Raw genomic sequence first — 21934 nt, forward strand, 5'->3', positions numbered from 1 at the left:
TCAAAACAGCTTTCCATTTTCTATAGCCACATCCAAGATTTGAATTTCTCTTCTCCATTAATTTTGTTTGAAATCAGATAACTTAAATGCATGCTCAAAAAGCTCAGCCAAAAATGGATTTCTTCAGAACACATTTCTGCTGATTCTCTCAAAATGGCCACTGGACACAGCCACGCAGTGATACTGAGGTGGGGGTTGTGTCTCTTGGCAAAAGGGAGACATTAGCTCCTCAAATTTCTGTAGCATAAACAATAACTACACAGACATAGCACAGCTGGAAATAACCTTCTCAGATAGCATGTTTTTCTGGAAATATGTTTCCTGTCGAACCTAAGTTCATGGGCTCAATACAGGAGGTCAGGCTAGATGGTGAAGATGATCCCCTCAGGTCTCAAAATAGATGTGCGTTGGGAAGAAGTTTTTGGAACATTGAGTGGAGGAGATTGCACTTCACAAGGGTATTAGAAGTGCTGAAGCACACCTTAAATTTGGAAGGTGCTCCTTGTTGCTGTCACATAAAATGAATGCGCTTCCCTGTCAGTGACTTATGGTTGGAATACATCATTCTCTTATCCTAATCCTTGCCAACAATATAAAAAAGCAGGAAAATAGCTTCTTCCATATGGGCAATTTCTGATCTGTGTTTCAGCTACCGCTAACATTTCAATAGATACATAGCAGCACTGGAAACTGATCCAGCAAAAAAAAAAGCAGCTAGGATCAGATTCAGAGTGGGCACTGGAATTAGCAGGCTGACAGCTGATGCTGGCTTGGAATCTGCTCCTTTCTATTTATTAGAAGAAATACTACTAATGTAAGATTTTGTTTTAATTTCCCCATCTCCTTACCTGGAGAGTTTTGGGGTGATGAACAGGGTGAGCAGCGAGGAGAAAAACTGTAACCCGGATGGAAGGCAGCCTGCAGTGGTATGTAGGACATGATATCCTCTTCAAAAAGGCTGCATGCAAAAAGTCACAAAGAGAGATTTAGTTCACATTCATCACATGAAGGAATGTAAATATGCAGTATGGTGCAAGTTCACTGTATCAGATGTTTGCGTGCATCTCTGAACTCATGGATTCAAGAAATCCACAGGTTCCCCAAAGACAGCCTGGTCACTAGCAAAGAAGAACAAAACGAATTTTAATAGATTTTTCATGCTAACACAACAGCCCACTCATGGAGAGAAAAGAAGTGAGGCTGTGTAGTAAACAGGAACACCTTCAACACATTAGCAGAGAGAAGTCAAGATGCACACTCTGTCTCTCAGGCTGTTTTTCTTGGGTCATTTTCATGTAATTTAGTGCTTTGACTGCTTGAATTGAAATGATGGAAATAAGTTGCAAGCTTTTTGCATTAGGCAGTGCTATTTCACCACACCAGCTCCACCTGGGTAATGCAACACTTCCCATCTCAGACCAAGACAATAAAATAAGTTCTTAGCTGCACCGAGGAGAGCTTGCACTAAAGGCCAAGCTCTCTAGTTCCAGTACAAACTGCAGCCTTATCTTCATTACCCAAACAATGCTCACCACACTGGACATTGAGGTTTCATGCATGAGTGGCAGAACTGCTGCAGTAGAATTATCAATTTCATGGGCAGTTACATTATTGTAGTGAGAAAGACAAGGGATTTTTTTCCCCTCTCTTTTTTGTTTTTTCTTTCTTTAAAATACAAGATTTTTTTTTTCCATTAAAAAGAAAATGTTTTGACCTGATTCTTTTTTATCTACTACTTGATGGCAATAGCCTACTGACTGAGCTGGTTGGATTTAATGCACTGATGGAGGCTGCCTTCCAGGAAGTACAAATTCACAGATACACTCTGGCTGAATAATTTTGGATGGCTATCAGTATGACCTGATTTAACAAAATCTTTTCAATTTTGCTGAGAAAGAGCCAGATAGTTTCTCTGGTTCTGTAAGAAATGACATTATGCTATTGATCAAATTGATTACCTCAGCAGAATTACTAAATCTGCATCACACGACAGTTTTTCAAGCCCATGTGTACCCTCTGTCCGAATGTAATGGATCTTCTCCCTGAAACATAAGTGATATTATGGAGAGGAGAAGAAATAAAAGACAAAACCAGAAAAAAAAAAGTAAGTCATTATCACAGCTTGAGCCATGCATAGAGTTGTTATTCTTTGGTATTTTGCCAGTTCCTGTTTATCTCCTTATAAAAATGGCAAACATTATGCCTGACTAATTTTCTAATCTTCCTAACAAACTTGCAAAAAAAAAAAAAAATTCTATCTCTATCACTCAGTTTATTGATCGAAAAGAAAGAGATTTTAATCCCCGTTTTAGAAAACAGAATGATTCTTAGTCCTCCAGTTTCATGTGCACACGCAGATTTTTCGTGTAAGTCCGCAACTAACAGCACCTTTTCTTAATAGAATTTGCAGTAATATCACTTCCTTTCCCTCTGTCAGTTCCATCTGGCAAATAGCACTCTAACATATACTTGATATGAATTAATCACACAGAGGTTATACAGTGCAGTACGTGTTCCATGTGTAAAATCATACCTTTTGTTAATAAGGATTGGGAAACATAGGATAGGATCCTGTCAGCAGATTAGGACCATGGAAGATACACATCCCAGCCTATAAGTGTTTTTCCAAAGCATTGCAGTATCCAAATATTTTTTATTCTAGTATTAAGTCAAAATATTATACTTCAAGTCAAGGATGTGCTTTAGAACCTTGCAATCAAGGTCCATAAAAGATGGATGTTTGCATCCTAGGAGTTTGCTTAATACCTCCTGCACGAGCATTAGACAGTAGCTTGGATCACTCCTGGCCAAAGGTATAATCAGCAATGAGCTGGAGGCAAAAGGCTCAGTATCCTGTTACAAATCTCATTATGCACTGGTTAAGCTGTCTAGTCCCTATCACCGGTCAATTTTGTTCTCTGCTCAAAAGGAGATAAAAGCATTATCTGTTCTCTGGGAAATGAGAATTCAACTTACAGCTGAGAAAAAAAAAAAAAAAAAAAAAAAGTCTGGAATAATTTGATGGTGAAGATAAAAAATTCTCAGTTACAGAAAAGTACACCCTGAATACTGAGAGTATTTTTCATTCTATTTCTCATTTTATTCGCATGTATCAATTCCTCCAAAAGGAAGTCTAATACTTACACCCAAAGAACTCTTTGTCTGGCCCTCAGAGGTAAACGAGGAGTTGGTAAGGCTACCAGCAGAAAGGACACTGCAGGAATTTGGAAGTCCTCTCCTCCTTCAGCAGTCCTACAGCCACATCTCTGACTGCACAGTACAACCTAAATTCTTGGTCAAACTCTCAGCAGGTGCATATGGGCATCATTGACATTGATTAACACCAGCTTAAGTTCTTGGCCAAAACCAGTTAATTCAAACTTTGGAATTCAAAAGATTTTACGTTATACTGGTTGGTTCTGGTTTTTTCTGTTTTTAAAAAATCTAATGGGAAAGGAATGGGCTTAAGAAAAAGAAAGACACAATTTAACTACTTTGGAAACTACTACCTTTAGGTCAAGTGAGAAAGATTAAAGACAAGACTACAATCCAATTCATAATAATGCTCCTATTTCGTTATAAAATCTAGGATGACTATATCCATGACAGGGGTGTAAATCCAACCAAAATCTGGTTATGATTCTGCTGGAATTATTGGGATTTTGCTGCTGACTTCCATCCAAACACTCTTTTAACTCTACCTTCTGAAAAGCAAAGTGATAATTGCAGGTGAAGATGGAGTTTCTGCTATTCAGTAATGCTTAGAAATTAGACATGTTACTACTTGCCTATAGTTATTTTGGTTCTTCTTACTTCTTGGATGTCTGTGGAAAGTAACTATAGTAACCACATGGATCCTGGTGGTTCCCATCTACTCTTTAATGGTGACAGTTCCACAGGAGTTCCAAGTTCATCTTTTGTAGTACAAAAGTACAGTTGTAGTACAGTTGTACTTGTAGTACAGTTACTAGAATTTGGTTTTCCCCACTACAGAAAGCACTTCCTGGAAGTAAGGTTACAGCAGTCTGGAAAGAAGTGGTACCTGAGTGCATGGTTTCTGGCCAAGCTGGGCTGACGCTCCTGCAGCATCTCAAAAATGTTGGGTTGGCGTAGAAATGCAACAATCTTGTCATTGTAAGCTGGAAAAGGTAAAGGCAAACCAGAGGCTTTATTTGCCATGTCACCATGACTCTGCAGGGGCACACTGACTGCACTGCCAGTGAGGCACAGGGCAACAAGAGGCAGTGCACACAGCTAATGAGAAGTACTAAACCCCACCTTTGCGAGCATTGCTTTGAGAAGAAAAAAAACTTGGCTTACCCAGAGGTAATGCCTCGTGATGGTGCTGATTTCGAATAGCTGTTACGAGACTATTGCCTGGTCTGGCCAACAGAGTAACGCCTCTGTTTCGAGAGACTTCAGAGGCCTACCACATCAGAGAAAAGGAAAAGAATCACCAAAACTGACCACCAGTAACTCATCAGTCAGTTAAAGTATTGTCATCTTTACTTCTGTAACCTTCAGAATGGTCCTTGATGCTGACTGAAGGACAGGAAGCATGCATGAAAATTATAGCTTTATACTCCAGTCAACTTAAAAAAGGCAAGTAATTCTGTGCTTCCAAATGAAGGTACACTATTATCCCTAGCTATCATACCTCCTCAGTGCTGAAGGCACCAGAAACCAAAAGTAAATGCATGTCAATACAGGCATTGCAGTGATGGACTTCTCTGGTTCAATAAAAATAAAATCTGTAGTATCACACTACATACTCTGTAGTATCAAACTCTGTAGTATCAAACATGTCTTGTTTCAGCATAACTGCATTACTTCAAGGTTTTTACAGCAATGTTTTTGAAAAGAGAAAAACCCCACAACATTGCAATGTTCACTCAGAGTTGTTGAAAGGAAATTTAATAGTGGAAATAACATGAGAAAGGTATATCTATGCAGATCACACCACAGAAAAAGGCTGTATCATCCCAGAAGGCTGCCTAACTTGTATAACCAGAAATTGAATTGTACACACTGAAAAGAAGAACATGAAGAACATAATCCAAAGAGCTGATAAAGTGAGTAGTAAGAAGGAAATTTTTCACTGCCCCTTAACTGAGGCACTTAAAGAAAGCCACTGTTCTAAATACACTGCCTAGCAAAGGGAATCTTGTCAGGAAGGCACCTTAAAAGGTCAGAAGCACTTCAGTATGAGGATATTAAAAGCCAAACAATGACATCTGGCAGTGTTTGCACTAAGGCATTACTTGCTGGGTAACTTTCAATGGACTTGTGAAAGTTGAGGGGAACTCACCTATCTCTCATGTTTTCCTCCAGAATATGGCCACAGTGAGGCCAAGAGGGGAATCACAGAATGGTTTGGGTTGGAAGGGACCTTAAAGATCATCTAATTGCAACACCCCTGCTACGGGCTTGGACACCTTCCACTAGACCAGGTTGCTATGGCCCCCTCCATCCTGGTCTTAAAACACTTCCAGGCATGGAACAGCCACAGCTTCTCGGGGCAATCTGTTCCAGTGCTTTACCACCCTCATAGTAAAAAATTTTTTCCTAATATCTGATCTCAGCTTACCCACTTTCAGTTTAAAGACACTCCCCCTTGTCCTGTGACTACAGTGTGAGGCTGTATCAGGACAAGATGCATTAGGAATTCCAGTTGCCACTCTACTGGGCTAATAGCTGCTCCTTTCTCACTGCACAAATCATAGCATTTGGCAACCACTTCAGGACGAAATTTCCCCTACTTCAATATTTGAAATGCTTAGCTCTACATCCAAGCAAACAGTGCCAACTCATTTTCCATGGTGCAGCCAAACACCAGGTCCTCCAGTGGGATATACACAAAAACTGGGAAGCTAAATGTGCCTGGCAAGCTGCCTCTTGGAACCCATAAACCTTAAAATGTTTACATGTAACAAGATGCCAGTCAATGACTTGATACGTGTCAACACACAAGTTAAACAATAAAAAATCTTAACTATTCTAATCAAACACACTGTAACTTAAAACATAAAACTGCTGGGCAAGTGCGTGGCGAATGTTTTGCTTCATCATTCAGTTAGCATTTCACTTGCACCTGCCTTCTCCCTTCGTCTCCTCTGCACACCCCCACAGGTGAACTCACAATGAAAGTTTAGCTCAGGCTCAGGCAGCTTTTCCCCTGTCACCCAGGCATCCACCCCAGCAAGCACTCTGTGGCCTTTATGGCATTCACTCCATGCTATGGCACAGGAAGGAACCTTAGGTGCAAGAGGTGCCGTATGATCCACTGCCACAGTGTGCACAAGGCCCATGTGGGAGCAGCTGTTTCTTGGGCTGTCTGTGGGCAGCACAGCCAGGATTACACACTGGCCCATGACCAACTGTACTAGTTAGGATGTGTGGGAGGGTGCTAAGGCATCACTGGGCTCAGCTTTTTTGCTTCCATGAAGCCCCAGGAGTTCAGGTGAGGATGCCCTTTTTGCTCCCTTCTTCCCACCTTCTCAGTTCTGTTTTAAGAGCTAAAGTAATCTAGATTATAACAATCCAGTTGTGTACACACCTCAATAAACCAGTGGTGTACTTCCCTTCATCACCATGCCTATGCATTGCTCATGCTGTTTTTGGTGTTTGTGCATTTACACCTCCACACAATTTTTCTCTGGCAACACAACAGGAAAATTCCCAGCCTTCTAATTAACTTCCATTTTGCTAACAATTCTCTTTTCACTCTTTGCTAATAGAGTTCAATTGATTGCTCCAATTTAGTGTTCAGTCACAATCACCTTGTCTACTCTGACTTTTTAATTGAATAATTTAATTTTGATTAGCACATTATTCTCTAAAAAAAATTAAAGAGTGATCCTTCCAATGATTTAGTGACCTGGTTCATGTAGTGCAGAGTAACTGACAGATTTACATCAGGTTTAAACAGCTTTGAAATTGATACTCAGATGTTGCAAACAGAGTGGAGAGTCCAAACTACCAGAGGAGCCTTTCAATATGTGATACCTATTCCTGGGTTTTATATCACTGCTGGACTTCAGAGGCCCATTTGAATCCTGCTACTTGCTTGTTGTGCTCTGGGTTGGTAAGGAGGTTTATATACTGCCATATTCTAGCACCTTCTCTGCTCTTCATGCTAACCAGCACCTCTTCTGTCTCCATTGTAGATGCCTGCTTCCTTCCTCTTGCTGTCTTTAAAATCTCTACCCTGTAATTACATATGTTGATTTTCACTGCAGATGGGAAGCCCTTTAGAGGGAATAGAAAGTGCTTACAAACTGCTGTTTATAGAAGTGGCAGAAGGAAATGAATCACTTAGTGACCTATACTTTAGTTGCTGAGAGCCACTACAGCTACCTGAACTTTTCTTCCAAAAATCAGGTAACTAAGAGTAGCAACAACCCCCTTTCTCCTGTAAAAGACTGATAACCCTTAAATAAGTGTTTAATAAAGAATTTGTAGCATTTTCTTCAAATTAATAGATAACACCATTTAATATCAGTAATATACACAGAACAATGGAAGTTTTTGCAGAGGTCCTTTATTTCATTACCCTGGCTCTTTTCTGTGCCCTCTCTGGCAATCACAACTTCACTATTCTGATGTTTCAGGCTTGTTTGACACATGTACATAACACTGAAGACTGGTGAGTTGTCCTTTGCAGTCCTTCATACGACCCTGGTGACAGCTTCCAGAGGCCACACCATCTGCTCAGCAAGGAAACCAGCAAGACTGCAGACAGCTGACACATGGTCAGGACAAAGCCCCACGTGTGAGTCTACAGACATGATTTATAGGCCAAAGAACATCCAAATGCACTTGAAGAAATGGCATAGAACATGAGGCTCTTAATAAATGGACTGAGCTGCAAAGGGTTGAATATTTTCCCTGTAAATGAGGGACTTTTAGGCACTAATCCAAAGGCCTTGGAAGTCAGTGGAAGTCCTTCCAGTGAAGCAGCTGACACTTACTTCCAAATGGGAAGTTACTTGACTATGACAAAGAAGTTTGTCTACACACAAGGTGTAGAAGCACTGTGGGACCTGGGCCACCAAGACTGGGAGGTGATATTTCATTGGCTGATCATGCCAGAACAGGGGCCTCAAAGAACAGTTTTTGATTTCCCCAGATAATCATTACTCAAAAGTATTCAATATTTTTGACTCCCTACCCTGTACTGAGGTTTTTTGGGTTTGTTGCATATTGCTCCTTGCCAGCCTTGCCAGTGCTTGCAAAACCAAGTGTATTTTTTTGGCTAGGTCATCTGAGTTTCTCAGTGGTGGTTCTGTCCCCGACACGGTGAATTTGCAAGCAAACCTCAGGCAAGCATGGGCCCAAGCATGAACCATGGTGCAGGTGGTTATCGCACTCATGCCAGTAATTCAATCACAGCAGCAACACTAAACTGAAGGCTGCTGGCAGAGAGAAGTTGCTAAGCTGGTGGGAAGATAGGATTGAAACAGATCAATTGATACACTTGTGTCTTGAGAAAATATGGTGCTGTATTCACCCAAGACTGTGAAAACATGACCCAGCTACTCATGCCTGGTTAGCCTTTGGTCCTGAAGAACTGACTTGTTCAGCTCCTGATCCCCAACCCACCTGGCAGTGAGAGGTATTCAGACTGCTGTAGTAAATTTTAATGCTAATTTCACAAGCATTTCTCTGGATATTTTTGTGGAAGAGAAAGATCCTTTCACCATAGTTCATCTCTAATTCTATTCAGCAACAATCTCTACAAATGCTTAACTGTATGGATTTGCTATATGAAGAATCTGATTGCTGGTACCTTTTCCTACTTACAATAAAAACACGGTATTTCAATCCTGTCTATGGCCCCCAGTGATAAAAATCATCCCCATGATATATAGGAAAGATATTTAATGTGACTGAAAGCTGGGAAAGTAAACCTCAGCATACATTACTGCACGACTTCTAGGGAGTCTATCTTTTCAGAGCACAGGGTCACAGTGGGGAATGAAGAAACAATTGAGGTATCAGGCTATAAAAAAAAAAATAAAATTAATAACTTGAGTAAAGCATGGCCAGGATGTCAAATATGGATTCTTCTTTTAAATTCTATTCTGTCATCACTTCACTTCAGTTATGCTTTACTTGCTTATTATTTTATTCTGTAAACCATCAAAATAGAAACCAACAAGTTCTGAAAGAAGCCCTTCAGAAAGACAAAAAGATCCCTTACTGTCTTTGGAAAACAGACATTCACAACACAGTCCATTTCAATGTCTTTAAAAGATAAAAAGTTCTTTATAATTCTAGAGAAGACCACTGTCAAAAGTTCCTGAGTTGATATGAGCACAATTACCTCTCCAGCGCTGTAGCTACGAAGTCGCTGCAGATGTTGCCGGTGAGTCAGGTGATTTGGGAGACGCCCATTCTGCAGCGGGATCCTGGGATCTATGAAGGTGGTAGCACGGCTATTGTGGTCAACAAAGAAAGACTGAAACACAAAGGAACAATAGTTTCCTTAATAAGAAGACTGCCAACCCTGTGATGGTATTGCAGGAGCACAGCAGGAAAACCACTGGCAACTGCATGTCGGAAATACCTTGGGGAAGCATGGAAAGCACTGGCAAACAACAGGACTGGCCTACTCAAAGCTGGAATAGCTGTTAGAAAGTACCTGAAGCTGTGTAGGCCAAAATCATGTGCAATGGCCATGGTGTAAATAAGTCACTGTTTACAAGGAGAGAATAATATTATTGGGAAATGCTGCTTTAACCTATTTGGTAGTTCCAGAGGTCAGTCAGCAAAGCTTCATTCGAGGTAGAGACACTGAGTCAAATTTTGCAGTCACAACAGATCTACTCCAGCCCAAACTTTATTGTCAGTCCAATGCTGCCCTGGCTTTGGTACAATATTCTACAGAAAGCTAGAAATGCTTTGAAACTTTGAAGCTTTTTTTCTACTTCTAAAATAACTATCCTTGCTGCTTGTGTTGTTTAAACCAAACCTTCACTGATTTTGAGTCAAGAAGGAAGGAACTTTTAATAATCATATAGCCTGACATGTTGTGTTAAACAAGTGATTAGTTTTGTTTGCACTCTTACCTTGCCCTGCTGGTCAGTTTTTATCTCCCAGCCACGAGGAAGCTCCAGTCGGGTATCAGCAAACATGTTGATAAAATTTACTAGGTCTCTGTTGTGCTGATACCGCTCAAAATTACGAGCATCTCTACGAATCTTTAGAATCATATGCTTCAAGCAGGTACTGTTGGTAAAGACTCGATAGGCACTCTATGAGATGGATAAAAGAAGGGAAGAAACTCAGTTCTGATGTCAAAACATACTTGGTTATTTAATGGGCCATATGCCCAAAGAACTGAAACAAATCCTGTTAGAATCAAGAAACACTTCCATCTCTATGTTTTGATTTGAATGACTACTTCACATGCACTTGCACAATTGAGAAATACAATCTGGAAAGTGAAACATCACACATATTATGCATATCTAGCTTGTGCAAGAACTGCCTTTTTAATACACTTCAAAAATGGTCAGCTAAAACATCATACACTCAAGGTGCATATAGTTCTCCCTTTCATTGCTTTTATTGGTTGACAGAAACACTGCCTGTGTGCCTGGGCAGTGCCAGAGAGATGCAAAGACAGTTGTGAACATCTGGTTTTGCTATAATTGAAATCAAGATGCACGTGATAGGACTCATGAAATTAAGAGGACCCCAGTGAAGATGTCTCCATATGAGCTTCCTACCTTTTTTATGGGACTACTATACAGTCACAGAACAGGAACAGATACTTTTTAATTGTCTAATTTTGGAAGACGTGAATTGTTTCCTGGAATGGAGCATTTGTTTCTGCAATGACTACAAAGCTTGCCAGATGGAGACACTTCCATGAGTCTAATGAGTGCCACCCCTTAGGCTGTGAGCTGTATCTCACAATGGGCATTAAAAACACCTCTTTAGGGGAATGTGGCCTGAAGCAGCTCAAGGGAATGAACTAATCTGACTGCAGAATAGGGGCCCAGTGAACTGTATTTATTGTTATAGTGTGTTCAGTGATAGAGCACCACAAAATATTACTTGTACCGACAACACACACGCTCACTGACAGGCTACTCTTTGAATCCTTCACTTCAGGGAAAAAGCTCCTCAAGACAAAGTAGGAAACTTCACAAAAATCTCCTGAGCCTTTCACTAGAGAGAAAACTGTCTTTGTTTGCTGGTCAGCCCGAAGGATTGAATAACTCATTACAGTAATAAAGGATCACTGGAGGACTCCTGTCTTCAGTGAAGTGAGCTCCAGAGTGCAGACCTGGAATGTGTCCAGAGAATCTGACCCAGCAGCTTTGAATTTTCAATTTCTGTGCGTGTTTAGTGCATTTTAACCACTATAATGCAATAAAACATCTACAGGTATAATCTTTATTATGTAAGGATTTATTGTGGCGACATCACTGAGAACGCTCCCTCTAGCACAGGGTCCCTAATTATGGCAAGGGTTGGTAAATGTTATGAAATCACAGAGATATGATCTCCGCCCTGAAGATATGACCTGCTTATAACCTGGGAAATCTTCATGGTCACAGATTTTTAAGATCCCAGCCTACTACACAACAAAAGTTGTATTTTGATCTAATGCATGATCAATGGCTGCCTTGAATATCTCTAAGCTGCATTAGGGAAACAAGGAGCGCAATGTAGTTTTATCTCTTCATGGAAATAAAATAAAATATCTGAAAAATGAGAGCCTTTACCTTTTAATTCTAACTGCTGGATAATATTTTCCAATCCCAATGTCAGTGGCATAATTAATAGCTTGAAATTTTAAGAGGGGCTTGTGGTTAAAATATTACAGTCATGTTAAGGCAAAAGTTATGTGGGCCATTATTCCTGTACAAGTGGTAGCTGTATGATCATTTGACAGATGTTTTAATAGATTATTCTGGTTCTCATATTAGAGACAAGTTTTTAAGGTAAAACTGAAGGCCACTTCTTGCTTTTTTTTAATTTCAGTGACTAAAAAAATTGGGATTTAGTCTCTTGCAAACTGTTTTTTACACAACTATGGAATCAGTTACTCATTTTTCCAACAATTATGCTGCTCAAAAATTACACTGCTCCCAGCTATAAATCATCACATATCACTATGCCAATAGAAGAAATTATCTGCCCTCCAAAACCTAGTCAACATGAGTTAATACATCCCATCCTTGTCAGGATCTCATGAGTTATAATCTCTGGCAGATGCTTGGAGATGGACAGCTGGCTTCAATCCACAAAGTGCCACAGCCAAAACCTAAAAGGCTGTGCTGAGGCAACTCTCAACGTGTTTTACTTTCTTTTCCTTTTCAAAAGGAAGGTCATTGCTACCCAGAAATTAATAACTTTTCAAATAGTCAGAAATCACGTTTAAATGCCTTGTTGAACTACATTCCAGATATGGCAAACTAGGACTGCATCTCGTTGTGGGACTTCCCTATCTGCATCCTCCTGATGCTACTTTTTTTTCCACTACCCTCTAGGTTTGCAAGAAAATGTGTGGTTTTACTGCACTAACGGAAAAAAATAAAAAGTTATTTGAATTTTGAAAATTTGTTTTCATTTGTGCCTTTTCCAAAATAGCTACACTGATACAAGTCAATGTTTCTTTCACTCAGTTGTGCCTGCCTCCTTTTTGGGAACGCAAATTGCAAAAGTTGACTTTTTCCCTCTGTTTCCCTGAGACTTGGTGGTATCTGAGTAAGATTTTTCAGGATGTTGGATCAACAGGCAACAACTTCACTGCCTGCAGGAACAGACAACAGAATCAACCAAGCTGAAACCAAGGGTTCCTGCCTGTTCTGGGAGGATAACATGAATGAGCTTCCTGGCTGTAGTGTCCCCAACCTGATCTGGTGCTCAGAAAGGACAACTGAGCCCCAAGTCACACAATTCATATTCACTGTGCATTCTCCCTGAAGGTCTGAGACACAGCACTGGGACTAAAAAGTCAGTAGTGTGAGAGAGCAAATCATAATTACTCACATAGTTTGCATGCAGCACAGTGAAGAACTCAGGATTGGTGATGAACTTCACAGCTGGAGACTGCAGCAACAACGTGATTTTTTGAGAATTCACAGGAGAAAGGGAACCTTCCCTCCTAATCTCTGGACAAAAAAACCAAGTCACATAATCTTATTAACGCAGTGGTAAGCACAGTCTATTATTTAATCTTTCAAAAACAGCTGCAAAAGTGATGCTATAAAAACCCCACCACCTGCCCAATGCACCTACCTTGGCATTACCAAACAAGCCAGCTGGCAAACTGACAGATCTCCTTATGGTTAGTGATGCAGTGCTCACCACAGGAGTGCAGGAGCTGGATGGTTTCCTGAACTGTAGCTTATGAAAGGCTGTGTCAAGTCTGCTGCTGTCCCTAAATATAATGTGACCACAGTGGTTTTCACCAGCTGATGGTTTGGTTCAGTCACCCAGGTCCATTCTGGTTTCCCTGCAGCTGATTTTAGAGATATCTGATCTCCCAGTCCAGCATTACCCTTTACTTTAACTGCATTATTTTTTACAAGTCCAAGGCTTTGGGGACTTGTATGGTAAGGAAAAAAAACCCAGACACAACTGCATTATTTTTAATCTGTATCAATTAATAAAGCACTGGAGCAGAACTGAGCATTGAGAATGTAATTCTGTAGAGGTAGAACTCCTGATGTTCTTTAGCTACCAGAAAAAATTCTTCCTAACATTGAATTATGGCTTTGGTGATCTGGCATTTTCAAATAAATCCATATTTTATTTGCAGTCCAAGAAAATTGGATGCAGATGTCATCAACAGAATAAATACAATTTCACTTTTTTTTTTTTTTAATCAGTTATAACTTCTTTTTTTCTTCCTGCTGCACACATCATATTATTTCATCCATTTAAAACTGGATCAGTTGCTGGAGTTAAATTGATTTATACTGGCTTAGAACCTGAATAAATGTGCCTTAATTGTATTCCTTCTGACATATTTAATTTAAATTAAAAGACAAATAACAAATGTATAATACTGCAGCTTTTTCTTTCCCCAATGTGTTTACACCATCACTGATCTTCTAATTCTTGGAATTTTATACCATATTGATGTTTTCTTCTAAAAGCAAAGCAATTATTTATAGCAAAAACCATTTCCTAATAACTTATGATAACATTTATCACACTCATTAGCTCTCTGGGTTTAAAACAAAAGAGTGCATGTTAAACAATAAACTGGTGGCAACTCCTATTAAATTACTATTTTATTGTCTATGGTACTAAATGATTATACATATTACATATTATTAATCATGGCTACATTACTGATAAATACTAATAATACAATGTGTACATCATTTCCACTTCTTGTAACATAGAGAACTGGGATCTCCTTATAAGATCCATTGTAGGTAGAAATCTCCCTTTAATTGCAATACAAAAGATTGCAAGGGAACTTTGAGCGTCAAATGTTAAACATCCTTGGCCAAAATTGATTTTCAAGCTAAAAGCACCAAATGGATCAAAACAAACAAAAATGAGTATATTTCTAAACTTGTTAAAAGAAGTTTATTATTTCTCTATGTAACTTTTCCTATTCAACATGGAAAACTAAGACAACTCAAGCAGATACGTTGTTGGTTCTTTCCCATTACTAAGCCATTTATAGAGGTATGGCAAAAGGATAGCAAGAAGTTGGATTTACTCATGGCAGACAACACAGAACACTAAGTTAGGTGGAGGTAAGAGTGATCCAAAGGAAGAGAACTGGTCAGTCATTTTGCTGGTGCTAACAAAGCAGGGTATTATTTTTGCATTGCCCCAAGTTGCATAATGGGCACTAGACTGATTGCTCATACTTCCTACTTGAAACAAACACTTAAGACTGTGGTTTCCCAAATGTTTTGTGAAAACATTTTTGGTAGGAGTAGAAGAGACCCCTGCCATTCCATCCTGACTTGGGTACACATTTTCCTCTGCTGCTTTGTAGTGACACTCATTCTTGTCTTCTTATCTAACAAGCCAGATGAAAGATGCAATCTGGCTATAAATGACAAGGACAAGAAGCCAGGTTATTTTTCAGGAAGTTCAGTTCTCCACGCTGGTATGGGGTCTTGTCACATAAATTGGTGGTGAGTAAAAAGTCAGCTGTGCCTTCTTTGGTAAGAGGCCACATTTAGGTCAGCCCACAGCTATCACAAAACCACACCTTTAAAAACCACAAGTATTTCATACATGATGCCAGGGCCACTGCAGGCACCATCACATGGGCAAATGGGGCAGTGCAGAAGCCAGGCCTAAAGAAAACGAGCTGCAAATTCCCCAAGCTAAAAATCACACAGCCACAAAAATAAGACAGCCCCATTTTAGCAAAATGCCTTTTTCATTTTAGTTTCAAATGGCCCTTTACTAAGGTAAAAAATGCTTAGTCTGTCTTAGTAGTTGTTAAAGAAAAACTGAAACTGTTGTATCTAGCTTTGTACTTGTAGCTTCACATCTAAAACCTGTATCTTCAGTTTTTTGGTTTTTTTTTTTTTTTTTTTTTTAATTAAGTTTTGCAACCTGGTATAATAAAATTCCAGTCTCCCCTGGAAATGCAGATTTCCCCAGGACTAAATGGCACTGAACATGCCACTCAGAAGCTTTGTTGTCCCATACCTGGGCTTGGTTGGGAAGGCTCCGCCTCAGAGTCACTTCCTCCTCCAGTGGGAACTCTCTCCACCCTGTTGTTTACCACAGCATCATCTTCAGTCCTCTCTGTTGCGATGGTTCGTTGGATGTTTTGGTACCTAGACACATTCATAGAAAGCAACAAGAACATTTAGTTAACAGAAGTGCTTTCTGTTGCTTTCTACCTTAACAATCAGCACTGTTTCTGAATGATTCCAACATTTTATGTTCAGTGTACAACAGAGTAAGAGCATAGCTGACTCTTCTCCTGCAGCTGATGCAGCTGCACACACTTGGGCCAACCAGTACTCTGCAAACTTGGCATATTTCAGCGACTAACAAATAGCCACAGAGGCTGCCAAGTCAGAAATACTCAAACTTTAGACACGCATTTAGGCTATATGTTGCTACTTCGAGGCTTCCCTTTAAAACATCTGGACATCTGGAACCTAAAACTAGAGGTGGATCATGGTTCCTCCTCTCACGTAGCCTGATGGAAGCACAACCAATGAAGTAAGGATCCTGTAAAACCCTGTGATGTGCTGAGTAACCTTCAGTCTTTCTTATTAAATTACTAGATGCACATCCTGAACCCTGATAAAGTAAAGGAGCACAATACAAAATACTCTACCTGAAGAAGAACAAATAGCCTGGAGTGTTTTGAATTCACATTACAGAAATCAAATTCTTCTTAACTTGTTTACTCATAGTGACAGATGAATCAGTGAACATGTTTTCTTTGGTTCTACTGGCAAATTATGAATATGTCTTATGTGTATTACAAATGCATTTTATACATAGAGATAGAAGGAAAAGAAAAAGAAAGCATAAGGAGAAAGAAAGAAAGAACTAGAAAGCAAAAGAAAAGAAAAGCTAGAAAACAGACTCTCCTAATTATTTTAATTAGCTTTTATTCCGTCCCAATATTTTTAATCCCTCTTTATTCATGGCATTCCCATGTGTATTTGAAACAGGATGGCTTTACTGTCTGCTTTTAATCTGATTCATTGCACTGTATGTCTTACTTTTCTGACTTACATTCTTTTCCTTCCTCAGCTCAAGCTCTGACTTACAGATTTTACTTACTTTCTCTCTCTTTATTTGTTAATGCACGCTTTATTCCAAATTAGAGGTTAGTCATGAGTAAATTCCTCTAAGTGACACAGGATCACTAAAGACAAGAGTTAAGGTTTGGATTTTTGATGTCTCAAAAGACGTCATCTCCAGTAGCTCACTGCAACTCAACCTTAGGTGAAAGGTCTGAAGATAATTAAGAAAAAAAATAATTAAAGTTTTAATAGATTTATACTAGACTTTTACAATGCTATGTGTCCCCCTCCAGCACTCCAAGTCATTTTAAGCTACACTTAGTGTATATTTTGATAGCTTAAGAAAACATAAGGAAATTCCAACAGCAGGTTTTGCAACAGCATGAATTTACTGCAGTTTCAAACTCTCTGTTTCAGACATACATTTTACGGCTTTACTCACTTGACTGCAGGCAACTGAGTGAACTTTCCGTTCCAGTATTGGAGGAATTTTACAACACCCACATGCAATAGAAAGGAAAGGAAAAACCAACCACGAAACCCCCCAAGTTCATATAATCAAGGGATATAAGTACACATATAGAAAAACCCTGTACCTTTAATTTAATTAGATGGTAGAAAATCCCCACTGGCAAACCTCAAAGAGCAACACCAGCTGTTATGACAACAAAAGGCTATGCACTTCTTTTGCATGTCAACACTATAAAATCATGTTATATGAATACCAAAAAACGCCAAAGTAATTGGAGAAAACATTGGAAGTGCGAAAGTTATGGGAATGCCTCTGGAAATCTGCCTCCCTTCAAAGTGATTTGTCAAAGAAATGGAGCTTTAGAAATACCATGCTGTGGCTGTCCTAACCATGACGGTTATAATTTCTTATGTTGATCACTATCTTTCAAACTAGTGCAAAGACAAGTCTGGATACACAAAGGATACTGCAAAGTTTCCTTTTAACAAAGCTTGAACAACAAGGGCTGTTATCTGCCTGGCCAACAAGTAAGCAAGTCAGGTAGTGCTGCAGAAAATGAGCAAGAGACTTTAAAATTAGAAGTATGGGTGTCTCTTTGGTGTTTCCCCAACACCTGGATTACAGTTTTGCATTCCCTGTATCCTCAAGTGGCTCATTCAGCTAAAGGGAACCTTGGAGCACAGAAGGAAAGCAGGACTAGGTTTAATCATAGCTATGGAGGTTCTTTTCAAGCTGAATTTCCAAAGCTTTATGGTTTTGGCTGGGCTGGAAATACCAAGCTTCCTCGTAATATTTTGGTCTTTCCATTCCCTTCCACAAATTAAACCAGGAAGCCAAAAAAAAAAAAAAGGAAGTAAATTTGTGTAAAAGAAAAGTCACTAAGCTTTTTCAAACTGCAGAGTTGAGTCCAAATTTTGCTTGAGGTTAGAGCAAAAGTTCAGGCTGTTGCTAATTCTGTCAGCAAGGTCTATGTTTGGCATTGCCTCACCTAAAATGATTCTCAGGTGTGTTTGCTGAAAAACATTTCAAATCATTAAGTTTGAAACATAACAAAACAGTATTTCTGAAATGAGGGCTTAAAGTCCAATCCTCCACAGTGTTGATAATAACTAACAAAAAGTAGCTTTCCTGACATTCCTGAAATCTGGAGACTCCATATATCTGAAAGTAGATTTAGGACTAGAGTAACTTAAAAAAATATAACAGCCAGGTTGAAACTACAGAAATAACTTGCCACTGGGCAAATACTCAGGAGATTCAGTATTAATCCCTTTTATTAGAATCTTAGGAAAAGGTCACAAGTAACAATAAAAGATCTTTGTATTCAGCTTCTCAAACGAATAGGGCTCCTTGGCAGAGAGGAGAGAATCATCAGCTTTTTTCCTTAGTCCCAAGAAGCCATGACATTTCATGTTTAATAAACAGCAAAGTCTCCAATGGAACTTTAGAGATTTGCCACTGCTGGAAACTCTCCAAATTTCACCCTTTGCAACTGGATATATGAATACTAAAAATGGAGAGATTCAATGAATATCAATCGTATTAACTCTTCATTCCCAACCAAACTAGTGATAATCAAGTAACAGCCAAGGCAGACAGCCTACATGAAAACACTGAATAATATGAGGGAAAGAGGTCACAAAGACAATGCTTACCCTTCAGTTTCTGCTGTATTAGCTGGTTTAATGATTAACCCGCATTAACTAACAGAATGGTAAATCACTCTTACAAGCACTTACTCCTTTCATGGTGGTTCTGCACTTACACAAGCTCAACCTCAAAAAAGAAAAAGAAAAATTCTGATGTATCTCCACAACAGCTTTCTGGTTTCTGTGGCAGATAACTTCTTTAGGTGGTAGCCAAATAGTCTGAGCTTTGAAGAGAAATCCCTCTTGAAGACCAATGCTAAATGGCAGAGAAGTCATGGAAATCCCTTGAAAGAATCTACATTAAGCATTCACTTTCTTTAGGGATTTTTTCCTATTTGTTTGGTGTTGTTTTTTGGCGGGTTTTTTGTTTGTTTGTTTGTTTGTTTTTGGGGGTTTTTTTTGTTTTGTTTTTTGGTTTTTTTGTATAAACATGGCAGCTTGAGGCTTTATGTGCAAACCTATAATGAAAACAAAGAGAGCATGTTCTCTCATTTCTGCAAGACATAACACATGTTATGAAATACCACTCAAAATAATGAATTTTGGTAAAAAATGGATAATTCCTCGAGAATGTGTTGATGGTGTCAGTTTAAGTTAGTGCAGACTGCCTCATTCAGGGTACAGAAGCTTCCAAACTACTCAAAGTACTCTGAAAAGAGCACTTTTAAACTCTGAATCTTTTTCTCAGCTGCAGATCCTTCTCTTAGCACAGAAGAAAAGGTCAAAAAACTTCTGTGGCATTTTACATGCTATAATTAAAATATAATTTCAGTGTTGCTTATCCTTTTCTAGAAACAGCATCATTATAGTAAGCAGGGAATTAAAAAAAACCCAAACCCTCTTTTTAAGCAAAAATGGAAGATTTTTGACCAACTGTTTATTGTTTTTCTTTCCTCTTAAATTCAGTCTAAAAAGCAAGCATGTGAAGAAAATGATAAACAAATCTATGTGTGGACTAGTCAAACAATGCCAAAATAAAAATGACATTAGGAGGTATCTCAGGCAGCTCTGAATGAACTGACAGATTTACAGGGCCCAATGCAACACTAAGCAGACCTGTCTACCTCTAGAAATGTGCACAGTTTAATTAGAGCAGGGCTCTGCCCTGGAAAAGGAGACAGACCTTTCAACAGGACTAATTAGCTTGGGTAGAAGTGCCACATGGATAAGGCAGCAATTATAGCAGCAGTCAGATCCAAAACACTTTGCAGCACAGCACTAGGCACCAACCCATCAACATCACTCCTACAGGTAAGTAGCAAAAGTGATCCCATGTTTTGAAAGAATACTCCCTTCCCTTCCACTAGTTATTTCAGAAAAGTTTTCCAAAAGCCTCCTCTTGCTGTTAGAAATGTTTTGCAGCATCATTCACCCAAAAACACTTGTCTTGTGGGTGGATTTGAGCAGCAGACACCCACAGCAGGCACACCAGCAGGCTGGAAGAGAGCTGCAGGAGGGACAAGAACTTGGACAAAATGGGAGTCAATGCAGTGCATCAGAGAAGGCAGGGAGCTGCTGGAGCAGTGTGGAAAAAAGAACAGCACAGACGTCAAAGGAATTGAGGTGCAAATGCTCACCGGCGGTTGAGCTGCTCCATTTGCTGGATGGAGCCAGACCTGTGGATCCCATCTGGCGTTGCTGCGGCTGTGGGCCGCTGCCACGTGGTGGTGCGGTTGACATGATCCACGTAGAACACCCTCCCGTGGCTGTCTATCCGAGCTTCCCAATCTAGGGTTGGAAAAAAAGGGAGGGGTGATGCTGTCAGTGTGATGCCTTCCAGAAAACCTGCGTGTGGGAGGTACATACAGACACACACACATACACAGACAGGGTATATACACACAGGAGATACTATATATATATATATATATGTATATATATATCCTACATGCAATACATATCGTGTGTATATATTCAAAGTACACATTCAAGTGTGTATATATATTATTTGCTTGTCTACATATACATATATGCAGTATATGCATATACAGAAACATTTGGTATACAGCACACAAGTAGGCCATAGAGTTCACTACCACAGCCCATGAAAAACTAGTGACACGCAGGGGCTACATTTTTGAAAGGATGAGATAATTTTTCAGTTAGTGACACTGCTTGGCTGGACTCACTGCAGGTCGGAGTAGCCACAAAGAACCGACCCTTACAAAAAGATTACACCTGAGCTAATACAGCAAATCCCACGTTTTCTTTTTTTATGTTTCAGAACATGCATGTTTTATTTCTCTCCCTTTTGCAAAGGGGCTTCAAAGGACACCATACAGCAGGTGTAAAGGCTTCACTGAAAACTGATCACAGACTCGTTGGACATACCTTAGAAATCTCTTTAAACAGAGTATTGCTCTTATGAATGTAAACTAGATTGAAAGTTTGCAGAATAATATTGAGCCTTCCATCATTATTGTTTCTTGCTACTGTTTATGCTGTCCCATCATTGAAAACTAAAAATTGTTTGGTATATGATGGCTTGTGGAAAATGGTAATGTTGATAAAAAAATAGTGTTTGCAACAGAAGAAATTCAGAAGTGAGCTAGCTAGCAAAGCCACGTATCAAACTGGTTTGAATGCATGGGGAAGTGGAATAAATTAGGCTTGCTAGTTTCATATTCCCACATGAGCCATCAGCGGATGAAATATCTATGTAAATACATGCACATACCTTCTACACGAGTTTAGATGCAAACCTCACTCGCATTCACACAGAAATCCACATATGGTGATTACCTTTGAGGGCAAACACTTCCTCATATTCTCATATTCTTACTATGATACCATCTTCCCTGATGAGTTCACTCCTCCTATGGTTTTCTATGATCAAATTCAGGATTATCTGAATTTCATACTTCATGTATTTCATTTCCTATTCTCTGAGAGCAGGACAGAAGTTGCACCTCTTCCTACTGTATCTGGAAACCTATCCTTCATGACCACTTCCCATTTGAATGCTGGCCCTGGAAAATTCACTTTCCATATTTGATCCCAGACAAATGTAGGCTGTCGGAAGTCCATGGCTAGCTGCCCCTGACAGCTGAATCCCAAAGACCTTAGAAGATGGATGCTGGGAGTCCCTGGAGGAATCTTCT

The 21934-nt window shown here is 39.5% G+C and overlaps 1 protein-coding gene across 2 annotated transcripts in view; it reads right to left on the bottom strand.

The window, feature by feature from the left end:
- The window catches only part of HECW1 (HECT, C2 and WW domain containing E3 ubiquitin protein ligase 1), a 258375-nt gene that overhangs the window by 37955 nt on the left and 198486 nt on the right, over nucleotides 1-21934 (bottom strand). For both annotated transcript variants that reach the window (XM_066322766.1, XM_066322776.1), the window contains exons 11-19: nucleotides 20411-20561; nucleotides 15652-15782; nucleotides 13009-13130; nucleotides 10071-10256; nucleotides 9326-9460; nucleotides 4321-4426; nucleotides 4043-4139; nucleotides 1959-2042; nucleotides 849-958 (exon numbers count right to left, since the gene is read on the bottom strand). In XM_066322766.1, coding sequence (XP_066178863.1) covers nucleotides 849-958; nucleotides 1959-2042; nucleotides 4043-4139; nucleotides 4321-4426; nucleotides 9326-9460; nucleotides 10071-10256; nucleotides 13009-13130; nucleotides 15652-15782; nucleotides 20411-20561 — 1122 coding nt within the window. The remainder of the gene's footprint in view (nucleotides 1-848; nucleotides 959-1958; nucleotides 2043-4042; nucleotides 4140-4320; nucleotides 4427-9325; nucleotides 9461-10070; nucleotides 10257-13008; nucleotides 13131-15651; nucleotides 15783-20410; nucleotides 20562-21934) is intronic.

This window comes from Sylvia atricapilla, chromosome 1 (genome assembly GCF_009819655.1).
Source record: "Sylvia atricapilla isolate bSylAtr1 chromosome 1, bSylAtr1.pri, whole genome shotgun sequence".
Taxonomy (NCBI): Eukaryota; Metazoa; Chordata; class Aves; order Passeriformes; family Sylviidae; genus Sylvia; species Sylvia atricapilla.